This window comes from Muscardinus avellanarius, assembly GCF_963383645.1.
Source record: "Muscardinus avellanarius genome assembly, chromosome: 16".
NCBI lineage: Eukaryota > Metazoa > Chordata > Mammalia > Rodentia > Gliridae > Muscardinus > Muscardinus avellanarius.
The window spans coordinates 50,456,135-50,469,350 of record NC_137802.1 but is presented as its reverse complement, the minus strand read 5'-3'; the positions used below and the strand labels follow the sequence as shown (position 1 = coordinate 50,469,350).

The following is a 13,216-nucleotide window of genomic DNA, read 5'->3' as shown; positions in this document are numbered from 1 at the left end:
ACCAGGAAACTTAATGAGGTTGACATGAAAAGATGAATGCACACTTTACTTAATAAAAACCTGAAGACTTATAAATATCACATAAATCATTTTCTCTCCATGTTGAATATTCCATAAACCCTACAGAAATCGATGGTATAATTTTTTATCTTTTGCAGTGATGGGGATGGAACCCAGGGTATCCATCACACATGCTATATCACTGAGCTACACCCCAGCTCAAGAAGACATAACTCTGTGTGTGTGTGTGTGTGTGTGTGTGTGTGTGTGTGTGTGTGTGTGTTACTGGGATTAAACCCAGGGGCATTCTACCTTTGAGCTACAACCCCAGCCCCATTTTGTATTTTATTTTGAAATGGGATCTCACTAAGGCTTTGCTAAGTTGCTAAGGTTGGCCTTGAACCTATAATCCTCCTGTCTCAGCCTCCCATTCCATGCTTGTGATGGACTGCAAGCATGCACCACCACACCAGGCTCCAAGAAGACATAATTCCTAACAGCAGTTCACCCTGTGGTTCTGGTCACTTTCCTCCATGCCTCAAATTATATAATTACTTTGCTGACAAGCCCAGGATTGTTTTTGCTTTAAACATTCCCACCTAACTATGCATTTATGTGGCTGTCAAAGAAAATCATGTTCACTTCTAAAAACGCTAAAGCAGAGGCTTATCAGTACTAAACTCCAACCAACTGAGCTAACTGGTTGGCCCTTGAGGGCTGATCCACTTAGCCTCCCCCTTCCAAGAAAAAAGCCACTAAAGAGGAAATATTTCTCTTTACAGCCTCTGAAGCTGCCCCCCCACCTCATATCCAGATTCAGAATAAATCTTGACCACAGCATGCCAGTAAATTTTTATTTACTGGCATTTACATGTACATTTTTACACTTTTTATTTATTGATTTATTGATTTATTGATTTTTTGCAAGTCTGGGGATGGGACCCAGGGGCATTTGACCTCCAAGCTGCATCCCCTGCCCTATTTTTTTATTCTTTATTTTGAAACAGGTTCTCACTAAGTTGCAGAGGGCCTCACTAAGTGGCCGAGGCTGTCCGCAAACTGTGGTCCTCCAGTCTCAGCCTCCCCCCCCAAATGCTGGGATTACAAGCGTGCGCCACCGTGCCCAGCTGAAGTGAAGTACATATTAAATGACACATTTAAACGCATTAAGAATTAAGTTGTCTCGAGCAAAGTAGCTCCACAAGTGCAGTGATGAAGTTTAGCCAAACCCTACGCTACAATTCAGGAGGAAAAATAAATTAGAGCTGGGCACAGTGGCGCAAACCTGTAATCCCAGTGCTTGGAAGGCTGAGACAGGACGATGGTGGAATGGAGATCAGCACACAGTCGCTTAGAAAGACCCTGCTTCAAGCTGGGTGTGGTGGTACATGCCTGTAATCCCAGCATTTGGGAGGCTGAGACAGGAGGATCGCGGTTCGCAGTCCACCTCGGCTACTTAGTGAGGCCCCTTGAAACTCAGTGAGACCCTGTTTCAAACAAAGAATAAAAATTTAAAAAAACAGGGCTGGGAATATATCTCGGAGGTAGAATGCTACTGGGTGGCTATGAGCAAAGGCATCTGAGTGCATGCTTCTGGAAGCGTGTGTGCATGCACATGTGTTAACATTATGGGGAGAGTAATGGCTACATGTGTCTGCATTGCATGGTGGAATCCATTAATACTCAAATTAGTATACACGTAGCTTACCTTTATACCAACACTCTCCCTTAATTTTGGGAAAATCTCCTCATTCATAACACACATTCATGATCCAGCAGCTTGATTTATCAAGAGAGAAATTAATTCAACAAGAATGCATTGAATGGCAACTTCATATAAGAAATTGGGCACATAGACTAGACATTGATAATGGGGCCAATTACAGACCCAATACCCGAATGCATTCACTGAACCCAGGATTGAACCAGGGAGCACTTTACTGCTGAGCTACACCCCATCCCTATTTTATTTTTAGTTTGAAACAGGTTCTCACTAAGTCATCAAGGGCCTAACTTAAATGCTGAGGCTGACCTTGAACCTGTGATCCTCCTGTCTCAACCTCTCAGGTACTGGGATTACAGGCACCTGCCTCCATTCCCAGCTATGCTAAGTTCTTAACATCTTAAAAATTAGAATTCCAGTATCAGCCCGGAAACGCATTTATTTCTCCACCTTTCACCAGCGCATTTCACACCTGTTTCTGAGTCTATATTCCACTATAAGATATACTAGGTCTTGCCGGGCGTGGTGGCGCACGCTTGTAATCCCCACACTTGGGAGGCAGAGACAGGAGGATCGCGCAGGTTCAAAGCCAGCCGCGCTGGCGTAAGAGACCCTGTTTCAAAAATATAAAAAAAAATATAGGTCTGGGAGTGTAGCCCAGAGGTAGAAGGGCTTCCAGGAACCCCAGTACCACCAAAAAAAAAAAAAAGATATACTAGGTCTTTTATTATTATTATTGAGTGGTTTATACTGGGTCTCCAGAAGAAACCGATATGAAAGAGAAGTGAAGAACTTTAAGAAGTTTAAGGTTTAGAAAGAACTCTCCATTAATTGACCATTCAACCATCACACATTGCTTTCCTACTAAGCAGTGCTGAGAAGACAGGCCAGAGATTAATTCAGAGAAGAGAAATTCATTATGACAACCTAACTGCACTCCACCCAAATCTCTTTTTCCTATAACAGAAATGATTATTCTATTATTTCTATATCAATGACTTTTCATTATACATCAATCATTTACTTGCTGAGCTGAACAAAAGTAGGGGAGGCTCCTTACTCTGAATGGAGAGTGTGAGCTTTTCCACTGCAAGCACCCATCTGACAGCCTATAAAAGGCTCACCCTTTGGGCTCACTGTCACGGCTTCCTCTCCGGTTGTTGCCACCTTCCCCAGACCGTGGCCCCTCCAGCAATACCATGTCACTGTCAGTGCGCACCTCGGGGCTGTGCCGACGGCTGTCCTCTCAGAGTGGGACATCAGGCAGACCCAGGGTCATGTCTGCTTCCAGTGTTGCAAGTGGCCATGGGGGAAGTGCCTTTGGCTTTGGAATGGGCTGTGGAGGAGGCTTTTCTGCCGCTTCCATGTTCGGCTCCAGTTCTGGCTTTGGCGGTGGCTCTGCAAGTTCTCTGGCAGGAGGACTGGGCGCTGGTTATGGGGGAGCCCTGGGAGGTGGCTTTGGAGGGCTGGGAATGGGATTTGGGGGAAGCCAAGGAGGTGGCTCTCTAGTTATCCTCTCTGGCAGTGATGGAGGCCTTCTTTCTGGATCGGAAAAGGAAACCATGCAAAACCTAAATGATAGATTAGCTTCCTACCTGGATAAGGTTCGAGCTCTAGAAGAGGCTAACACTGAGCTAGAAAACAAAATTCGAGAATGGTACGAAACACGAGGGGCAGGAACTGGAGACTCTGGGCCACAGAATGATTACAGTAAATACTACCCACTGATTGAAGACCTCAGGAATAAGGTAAGGACGAGTTTTCTAAAGGGGCTTTGGGAATTTCTTTCTTTTACTATTGAAATATTTTACGGTGATATTCACCCACAGCATAGATATTTTTAAATTGGACCGTGCTTGGAGAATCTCCTATCTCATGAAGTTTAGAGAGTTGGGAATGTAGCTCAGTAGCAGAGTGCTTGCCTAGTACACACAAGGTCCTGGGTTCAATCCCTGGCACCAAAAAGAAAAAGTTTAGTTCAATCGTTATTTACCATAAAATTACTGAATGTCCACTCTCTCCTATAGGAAATATATATTTCTTCATTTTACAATGTAATTTTATTTTATTTTTTTATAAAATCATACAGTTTAATGGGGTATAAGATGGTAGAGGCATGCATGCATACACCGCTCAGCCCTTCCCCACTTCTCCCTCAATATCATTTTATAAATATAGTTTCTTAGAACAATGAAGCTGCCTCAAACTCTTAATTAAACAGCATTTACCATCACCATTCAAAGTTCATGTCATAGGTATATTTATATAAACCTAGTATTTTAGGATTTCATTTTCCACGTCTCCCTCTATTTCTGCCAGATCATTTCTGCCAACATTGGAAATGCCCAGCTCCTCTTGCAAATTGACAACGCGAGGCTGGCTGCCGAGGACTTCAGAATGAAGTGAGTGGACTGATGGGAACGGCATGTCCCGCCGTTTTCTCTCACCCTTATTTTCCTGTTTCCACTGAGAGCAGATATTTCAAATCTTCTGAAGTTCACATGCTCCATACATCTAGTGCTTTGGAAAACTCCAAAAATTAATTGGAATCAAACACAATTCACTTTCTACATCCTTAAAATAAGGTGCTTATTCCAAAGCACTAACACCAACTTTGTAATGTCTCATGATTCAACATGATAATTCTACCCGACATCTAAACCTAAATTTTCAATGTAGCAAAAATGAGTTAAGCCGGGTGTGGCGCACGCTTGCAATCCCAGCATTCGGGAGGCTGAGACCTGGAGGATCGCGGTTCGCGGACAGCCTCAGCTACTTAGTGAGGCCCTCTGCAACTCAGTGAGACCTGGTTTCAAAATAAAGAATAAAAAATAGGGGAGGGGTGTAGCTCAGAGGTCAGATGTCCCTGGGTTCTGTCCCCAGACCCACAAAAAAAAAAAAAATGAGTTAATGCCAGACGTTGTGGTGCACGCTTGTAATCCCCACACTTGGGAGGCGGAGACAGGAAGATCACACAGGTTCGAAGCCAGCCACACTGGCTTAAGAGACCCTGTTTCCAAATACAAAGTATAAAATAGGTCTGGGAGTGTAGCCCAGAGGTAGAAGGGCTTCTAGGAACCCCAGTACCACAAAAAAAAAAAAAAAAATTTTTTTTTTAAAGAGTTAATGTGGTTTTGCCAAAGAGCTAATGAAATCATTATTTTCCTAATGATACACACAACCAAAAAGAGAAACTGTGCACTTCTTTTTATATTCCCATCTCCTTTCCCATACCCATCCTCCCAGACCCAAAGAATAAAAACTAATTTCCTTTTGTCATTACAAAGTTTTTACACAGGAAGTGGAGAGTTCTTGAACCTATAAAATCTTTTGGTAAAAGCTACTGAAGATGTACCAGTGCTTTCAGTTAAATAATGGAGAAAATTAAGCAAAGGGAATAACTATTGTTTTATTTCCAGCTGCTTTTAGGATACCGTTAGAAACTCACGGAGGGGTGGGGTGCTGCTGTTGACAGCCACAGCAGCCGCCAAAGCTTCCCTGAGGGGCCGTGCTACTGGGGCTTGTTGCTAGTAGAAAATCCCCACCTTATAATTTAAAATTTTTCATCTCTCCAACTAAGCAGCAAACTACGATATGAAAGGAAAGGATGAAGGAAGTTACAAACGCAAAACTGCACCATGCACTGTATAACGCTGCTATTTTTAAACAGTTGCACAGACTCATGCACTGAGTAGCCCTGACGATGGCAGCAGCCTGGCCCAGTGGTCATGCTGACTCCCTCAACTGGTTTTCAGGTATGAGAACGAGCTGGCCCTGCGCCAGACCGTGGAGGCCGACATCAACGGCCTGCGCAGGGTGCTGGACGAGCTGACCTTGGCCAGAGCTGACCTGGAGATGCAGATTGAGAACCTGAACGAGGAGCTGGCCTACCTGAAGAAGAACCACGAGGAGGTCAGAGCTGCCTTTTCCTTATGGTTACAACTCAGGCTGCAAATCAAAAGTTAAAGCACGGCTGTCAAAATGGCCATTGTTGAGTGTGTGCGTTGTTATTGTTGTTGTTGTTGTTGTTGTTGTAATGGCCATTTGTTGAGTGTGTGTGTGTTTATTGTTGATGTTATTGTTGTTGCTGCTGCTGCTTCTGATGTTGATGATAGTTTCTGCTAAGGTTTAACAAATTAAGGGCACTTTCTAATTTTGTCATTTTCGTTATTGGGTAATGATAATAACAATTTTAGTTATCTTGATTTCATGATTTTTAACATACATATATAGCATTTCAAAAGTTAAAAAAGTCTAACAATCATGTATAATGCTATATATGTTATAGGAACTGGTTATGTTCAGTATAATACACACATGGAACTCTGATGTGCCACGGTGTATATCAGAGGCTGGTACCCAAGGGCATTGACAAGAGGCTTCTAAAGAAGTCCCTACTACATTTTTGATGGCTGGCACAGTGTGCAAGCCTAGGTATTACTTGCAGTTCTCAGTTTGGCAGCTGTAGTTGATACCGTGCAGAGATCTGCATGCTAAGCAAGCCTTCCTTTCCTGTAAAAGCCATGAATCTTCTAAAAGCAGGGCCAACCACCAACCTCTTGGCCCATAGGCCCACGCACAGGGCCTATGGAAATTTAAGGGGCTGAGAAACATCTTAAGTTCTTTTAAAATCAGAAGAAAACACATGAATGTTTGGGCTTAAAATGTCTTCATATGTTAGTATATTTGTCTATCTACCAGGTTAATCAAAAATTTAATTTTTATAGCATTGAGATGGGAGAGGCTCGTAAAGGCAAAATAACCTAGAGCCCAGTAAAGTCACAACGGTCCCCTGCGCCCCGATCCTCACTTGCTGTTCCTAGGAGCTCCAAAGTTTCCAGGCAGGCGGCCCAGGAGAGGTCAGCGTAGAAATGGATGCTGCGCCAGGAGTGGACCTCACGAGGCTCCTCAACGACATGAGGGCACAGTACGAAGGCATCGCGGAGAAGAATCGGAAGGACGTGGAAGCCTGGTTTATTGAAAAGGTAACACAAACACAAAAGGCGTTCGCACCTTCGCGCAAAGATGCACAGCCAGCTCGGTGATAGCGCCTCTCCGCCCTCTGTCTTGGCAGAGTGGGGAGCTCAGGAAGGAGATCAGCACCAACACCGAGCAGCTTCAGTCCAGCAAGAGCGAGGTCACCGACCTGAGGCGCGCGCTGCAAAACCTGGAGATCGAGCTCCAGTCCCAGCTCGCCATGGTAGGTCCATCGTGCAAACGCGGCATCTCTTCGACTCCCAAAGAAAACGTTGCGTCCAAAGTATGTCCGACCGCCGGCTATTCTCGGGTTTCAGTTTCCTTTCACTGTCAAGTCTGTTCCATTTTCCTCCCACGTGCAGAAGAAATCCCTGGAGGACTCTTTGGCGGAAACCGAGGGCGGTTACTGCTGCCAGCTGTCCCAGGTGCAGCAGCTCATCGGCAACCTGGAGGCGCAGCTGCACCAGGTGCGTGCGGACACCGAGCGCCAGAACGCGGAGCACCAGCGGCTGCTGGACGTCAAGGCCCGCCTGGAGCAGGAGATCGAGACCTACCGCCGCCTGCTGGACGGCGAGGACCAAGGGTGTGTAGACTGGAAATGCCCTCGGGCCAGGTAGTGGACACCTAATGCAGGAGCATTTGGGGGTTTTGTTGTTTTTTATTTTGTTTTTGTTTTTGTTTTCCCCTGCAACATGAGAAAGGGTTCTTTAGTTGATAGAAAATAACAAATCGTGCCTAGGATTTATTAAATGCTGTGCAAAGTATGTTTCCCTGTGTCTTGGTCATTCATAAAAGACAGCAGTCCACAAAGACCACAGACAGAGAAGCATATTGTGACCAGGTGTTTGCATGTACTAGAAAACCCATCCATTCAATTTCTGATGTTAGTGACCCAATTCTAGGGATGACACATCAAATATTGGCCATCAACACCATCTCAGACCTGCTGAAGCCAACCTTCCTAAAGTATTAGCAGACTGGAGTAGAAGAGAAGAATTCAGGTCTGCCTATTGGAGGATCCGATTTCCGAGGCCAAATCTTCCATTAATCGCAAGGTCTCTTTGCTTTGAGAGCCCATTTTGGGCAGGGTTTAAAAAACAAATGTCCACCAAGGCATGCTGGCACACACCTGTAATCCCAGCACTTGGGAGACTCAGACAGGAGGATTGCACGGCCAAGACCAGCCTCGGCAACGTAGCAGAACCCTCAGGAACTTAGCAAGATCCTGTTTAAAATTTAAAAGATAAAATAAAAACAGACGGGAGGTGTAGCTTGAAGGTAAAAATGCCCCTAGACTCAATTCTCAGTATAAAAAAGTAAATAAATAAGTGCATTGAACCAAGTGGTCACTCTCCAGAATGCATCATTCGTCTGAGGAACTTAGAATAACTTCTCTGTTTGGTCATGATTTTATCGACCTTTCCAAATTTTAGCTGAAATAGCAAATTCTCCTCCTTTCTTCTCATTCTGGCAGACACCACATGAGGTCATATCCCTTGTTTTCTTTACAGTGATGGTTTTGACGAGACTTCATCTGTGACAGACTCCAAATCTCAAGCACAGTCAACTGATTCCTCTAAAGGTAGGCAGATATGAATCACTGAGTGTGTCAGAATACTATTTGTTAATGGCTAACACTGTAAGATCTCATCGAACATGACAGCATTATTAATAGCTTAAATGTGAAGTAAGCTTATATTCTAAGCCAAGGAAAAATATCTGTGGATTCTCACAGCAAAAAGAATACTTCAGGCTGTGGGTATGGCTCAGTGCTAGCGCACTTGCCCAGCATGTGCGAGGCCCTGGGTTCCATCCCCAGGACTATGAAAAACTAAAGGAAGTGGCGGGGAGTCTGTAGCATATTAAAGCTTTTGGCAAGGCCAGGAGGGAGAGAAACACTCTACAAAGAGGTATTATGAGCACCATAACCACTTTTAAATTTTTAAAAAGAAATATTTTAATTTTTTTGCACATGGCAATACTGGAATATATTTCATTTTCAATTTATTTTAAATGGTAAAAGTCACTTTTTAAAATTTAAATTTAATGGATTACATCGGCTAACATATATGTTTAAGTCGAATAAAAATCAATTTTGAATTAATATTTGAAACACTAACATGTGCCCCTTTATTCCTTTTTAATCTTCAGACCCCAGTAAAACCCGAAAAATCAAGACAATTGTGCAGGAGGTGGTGAACGGTGAGGTGGTCTCATCCCAAGTTCAAGAAATTGAAGAACTAATGTAAAATTTCACAAGCTCTACCCTATAATTGGTTCCCTAGGAGAGAGAAATTTACAACTGGAGATTACTGCTTTCAGCGTAAGATGCTGTATTAGTTCCAGCTCTGTCTGTGCCTGTTTCCTTTTCTTTGGATTCCCTGTTCACACTGTGTCCTTTTTGCCCCTCTGACACTACCTTCAATTAATTCAACTACAAGTCCCTGTGACCATGTTGATTTTCATAACAAACCAAAATTACCTTACCTGTTTCTGAACCTGGAATGGTCTTTTAGTGAACTTTCTTCTGGTGACCTGGACTATATTATTTTAATTGCACAGCTTTAATGAAGTAGTATTGTTTTAATAGAGCTAATTTTAATAAATGACTAATAGCAATGAATGTGTGCTTTCTTAATTTCAACACTGTTAAGTACATAGAAAAAAGTTCTTGAAATTTTTCATTGTTTGTTTTGTTCCACTGGGGATGAAACCAGGGTCATTCTACCTTTGAGCCACACCCCTAGCCCAATTTTATTTCTTATTTGGAAACAGGGTCTCAACTAGGTTGCTGAGAGCCTAAGTTGCCGCAGCTGGCTTTGAATCTGCGGTCCTCCTGTCTCGGCTCCCCAAGTACTGAGATTGTAAACTCAGCTTGAAATATTAACCATGAAGTAGATCAACACTGGGACAAAGATGTCAGGGTGGGAGGTTAAGTTGAGAAGATTCTTTTAGAAGTTTTGTCCTGTTTACATGTTTACATCAAGGTTGCCCCCCAAAAATGTGTTGTCCATTACAGGGAAGAATAATAGTTGTCCTGCTAATTTTCTAGTACCTTCTTTCATACAGTCAGGAGACACCCTTGAACCCCTACAGCATTCCAGACTAGAGACTCAGTGATAAGTTAGGTATATTTCTCACCAGAGTGGTTCATAATTGAGGGCAAAGGTAGGTAGACATCTATCAGGAATGGTGACACAGTGAGAGAGGTCGAATAGAAATTCAAAAGACACAGTTCAAACGGCCACAGAAGGCTGGGAATGCTGGCACATGCTTGTAATTCCAGCATTCAGGAGGTGGAGGCTGGAAGAGGATCGTGGTTTGAGGCCAGCCTCAGCTACTTGGTGAGGCCCTTCGCAACACAGTGAGACCCTGTTTCAAAAATGAAGAATAGCCGGGCGTGGTGGCGCACGCTTGTAATCCCCGCACTTGGGAGGCGAAGACAGGAGGATCGCGCAGGTTCGAAGCCAGCCGCGCTGGCTTGAGAGACCCTGTTTCCGAATTAAAAAGTATGAAAGTAAGTCTGGGAGTGTTGCCTGGAGGTAAGAAGGGTTTCCAGTACCACCAAAGTACCACAAAAAAAAAAAAAGAATAAAAAATAGGGCTGGGGGTGTAGCTCAGAGGCTCAGAGGTAGAATGCCCTGGGTTCCATCCCCAGTACGCAAAAAATAAAAATAAAAAATAAAAATCTAAAATTTTATGAATTAATTTTACTTTTATGTGTATTTATTTTTTGTCTAAACTAAAAGTCTAAGCCAGGCGTAGTGGCGCACCCTTGTAATCCCAGCGTTTGGGAGGCTGAAACAGGAGGATAGCAGTTTGCGGACAGCCTCAGCTACTTAGTCAGGCCCTCTGCAACTCAGTGAGACCCTGTTTCAAAATAAAGAATAAAAATAGGGCAGGGAGTGTAGCTCGGACCCGCAAAAAAAAAAAAAAAAAAAAAAAAAAAACCTAAAAGTCTAGAAAATGCTATGAGCACTGAACTATTACAATAATCTCTTGGAGAACAGCAAGGATTTTGAGGAATTTTTTTCCTTTTGTACATTTTTAATGCTTAATAAACAGCGTACGTCTCCTACAATGGGGGAGCATTTTAGTTTTCCAAAACATATGGGTTTGCAAATAGATTACAGTAGGAAGGGAGCCACCTAGAACCACCATAGAAAGGCAAAGCCATACTTCTTTAAGCTCTGTAAGAGCTCCCCCTGCTGGAATTTTAGGAGAGGACATTTTTCTTACAATTATTAACATCAATTGTACAAATACTGGGTTTCACTGCAACACTTCCGTACATGTACACGTGAAGCCATGGTCCTGTCACTTCCCCTTCTGCCTTTTCTTTCCTTCTCCTTTTGCCCCTTCCCCACCCCTCCCTTCCTTTACTACTTTCAGGGTTATGTGTTCACTTTAGTTTCGACATACAAAAGAAAGTCTGTGACGCTTGGAAAGGAACTTAAAAAAAAAAAAAACTTGCTTGTTCTAGTCAACTGAGATGTGCTCAATACTAGAAAGTTTACTTGAGAGCCAGAGAAGGGAGAGGAGGAAGAGGAAGAGGAAGAGGGGGAGGGGAAACCAAACATTTCTAAAAAGCATCAACTTAATAAATTAAAACTGTCTTATTTAACTAATAATTGCTCTTCAGAGAGTTCTATAAAGCATAAAATAAAGAAGAATAATTATTTGGAGTTTAGGGGCACCATACAATACTCAGGCTCTAAAAAAAATCATGGGCAAATATTAAATGAAATAGAAAATTTCATTTGCATAACTGAGTAAATGGCTTTTTATGTGGTAGCAAATGTCTCTTAAATCTTGGGACTGAATCTGAGATTAAGTGTGATTGTTTAATATTAGGATCATAAACTCAAAATCAAACTAAAAGGTTGGTGTGGTCATTGAATCTGTCCTCTTCACTGCCACAGCTTGTCATTAAAACTATGGCTGCAATATCCAAGGGCACATTCATTAAGGATTTGTTATGACAGAACTCCCGGCTGAAAAACAATCCCCTTGTGACTAAATAAGTAAACCCACACACCAGAATAAAACCTGCCAAAAATAAAAGATGGAACTACTACTGTACAAAGACGGAGGGAAGCCAGGTGTCGTGTTATATGCCTGTTTATGCCTGCAGTCCCACTTGGGAGGCTGAGGCAGGAGGACCACCTGTGCCCAAGAGCTTGGCAACAGCCTTATTATGTTGCAAGACCCCATCTCTTAAACAAAAAAACAAAACAAAATATATGGATGAATTTCAAAAGCATTATGCTGAGCTAAAGAAACAGGACACAAAAGAATACATACTGTATGATTCCATTAATATGAAACTTTAGGAAAAATGGATGTCATCTACAGTGACAGAAAGCAGGTCACTGGTCACCTGGGCTGAAAGTGGGGATCAACCGGAAGAGGAGGGCCACACAAGGACCTTGAGGATTGGCAGATGAGTTCAGTATCTTGACTGGGGCGATGGTGATCTGGGTGAATCCATTTGTCACAATTCTTACGTTTACAATGGGTACATTTTATTCTATGGAAATCATTTCTCCACCAAGTCAATTTAATAACTGATTGCCCTGTCTTCACGATGAGACTGTGCTGGAAGCAGAGAGGTCAGTGGGACCAGCAGTGGTGTGCCAGGGCCATTTGGCACATGGTCCTGAGCGCTGATGGGTAAATACACAGGACTTACTCAGCTGGCTCTTAAATCACTGACAGCTTATAATTGGCCATGATGGAAATATTTATGCCATAGAACATGGACTTTTAGTGACTTCCCTGGATAGCTGTTTTACATCAGCACACCCCTGCGCAGAAAGGTTAAGAACAGATTTAGAAGCTAATGGCCTGAGTTGGGTTCTAGGTCTGCCACTTTCTAGTGAGATTATATATATATATATATATATATATATATATATATATATATATATATATATATATATCACTCTGATCTTCAGTGTTCTGGTTTGTAAAATGAAAACAAAAGAATGCCTACCAGGGTGGGGTGGGGTACCTCATTATTAGACCAATTGTACAATATGCACAAGGCCTTGGTTTGAATCCCCACCACTGTTAAAAAAAAATAAATCTACCTCATATGACTATTATAAGGATTCAATGAGTCAGTTAACACATGGAAGACAGTGAACACTAGCTAAATGTTAGCTATCACTAATAGAGAAAGAACAAACAAAGTCACTCTAAAACTGAAGAAATTAACTAACTTGTATATTTTCCCCCAGGCATTTATTCTTGTCCCTCCTAAACAATTCCAATCTTGGGAGGAAGATGCGATTTTCTTTTTCACCTGGAATATTTCTCCTTAGCGAATTGCTTAGCTTTCTCACTTGACCTATGGGGTGGGCATAGTTAGCCTTTTTTATCATAAGCTGTTGTGACCATCAAATAAGCTGATTTCTATGGAGAGCACTGTAAGCCAGAAAGCACTTCAGAACTGTAAGATGTTATTAATAATGTAGCTGCGCACACTGAAAGAGAGGGCTGTATAAGTAAATA

General features: G+C 42.5%; 1 protein-coding gene across 1 annotated transcript; it reads left to right on the top strand.

Annotated features, from left to right (window-relative positions):
- Window positions 1–2,922: 2,922 nt before the first annotated feature.
- KRT12 (keratin 12) lies at window positions 2,923–8,949 on the top strand (the record flags this gene model as incomplete). The annotated part of the gene is made up of 8 exons (XM_080713780.1): window positions 2,923–3,471; window positions 4,043–4,125; window positions 5,479–5,635; window positions 6,547–6,708; window positions 6,798–6,923; window positions 7,063–7,283; window positions 8,212–8,282; window positions 8,852–8,949. The coding sequence occupies 8 exons, from the start codon at window positions 2,923–2,925 to the stop codon at window positions 8,947–8,949; spliced, it is 1,467 nt and encodes a 488-aa protein (XP_080569906.1).
- Window positions 8,950–13,216: the final 4,267 nt, after the last annotated feature.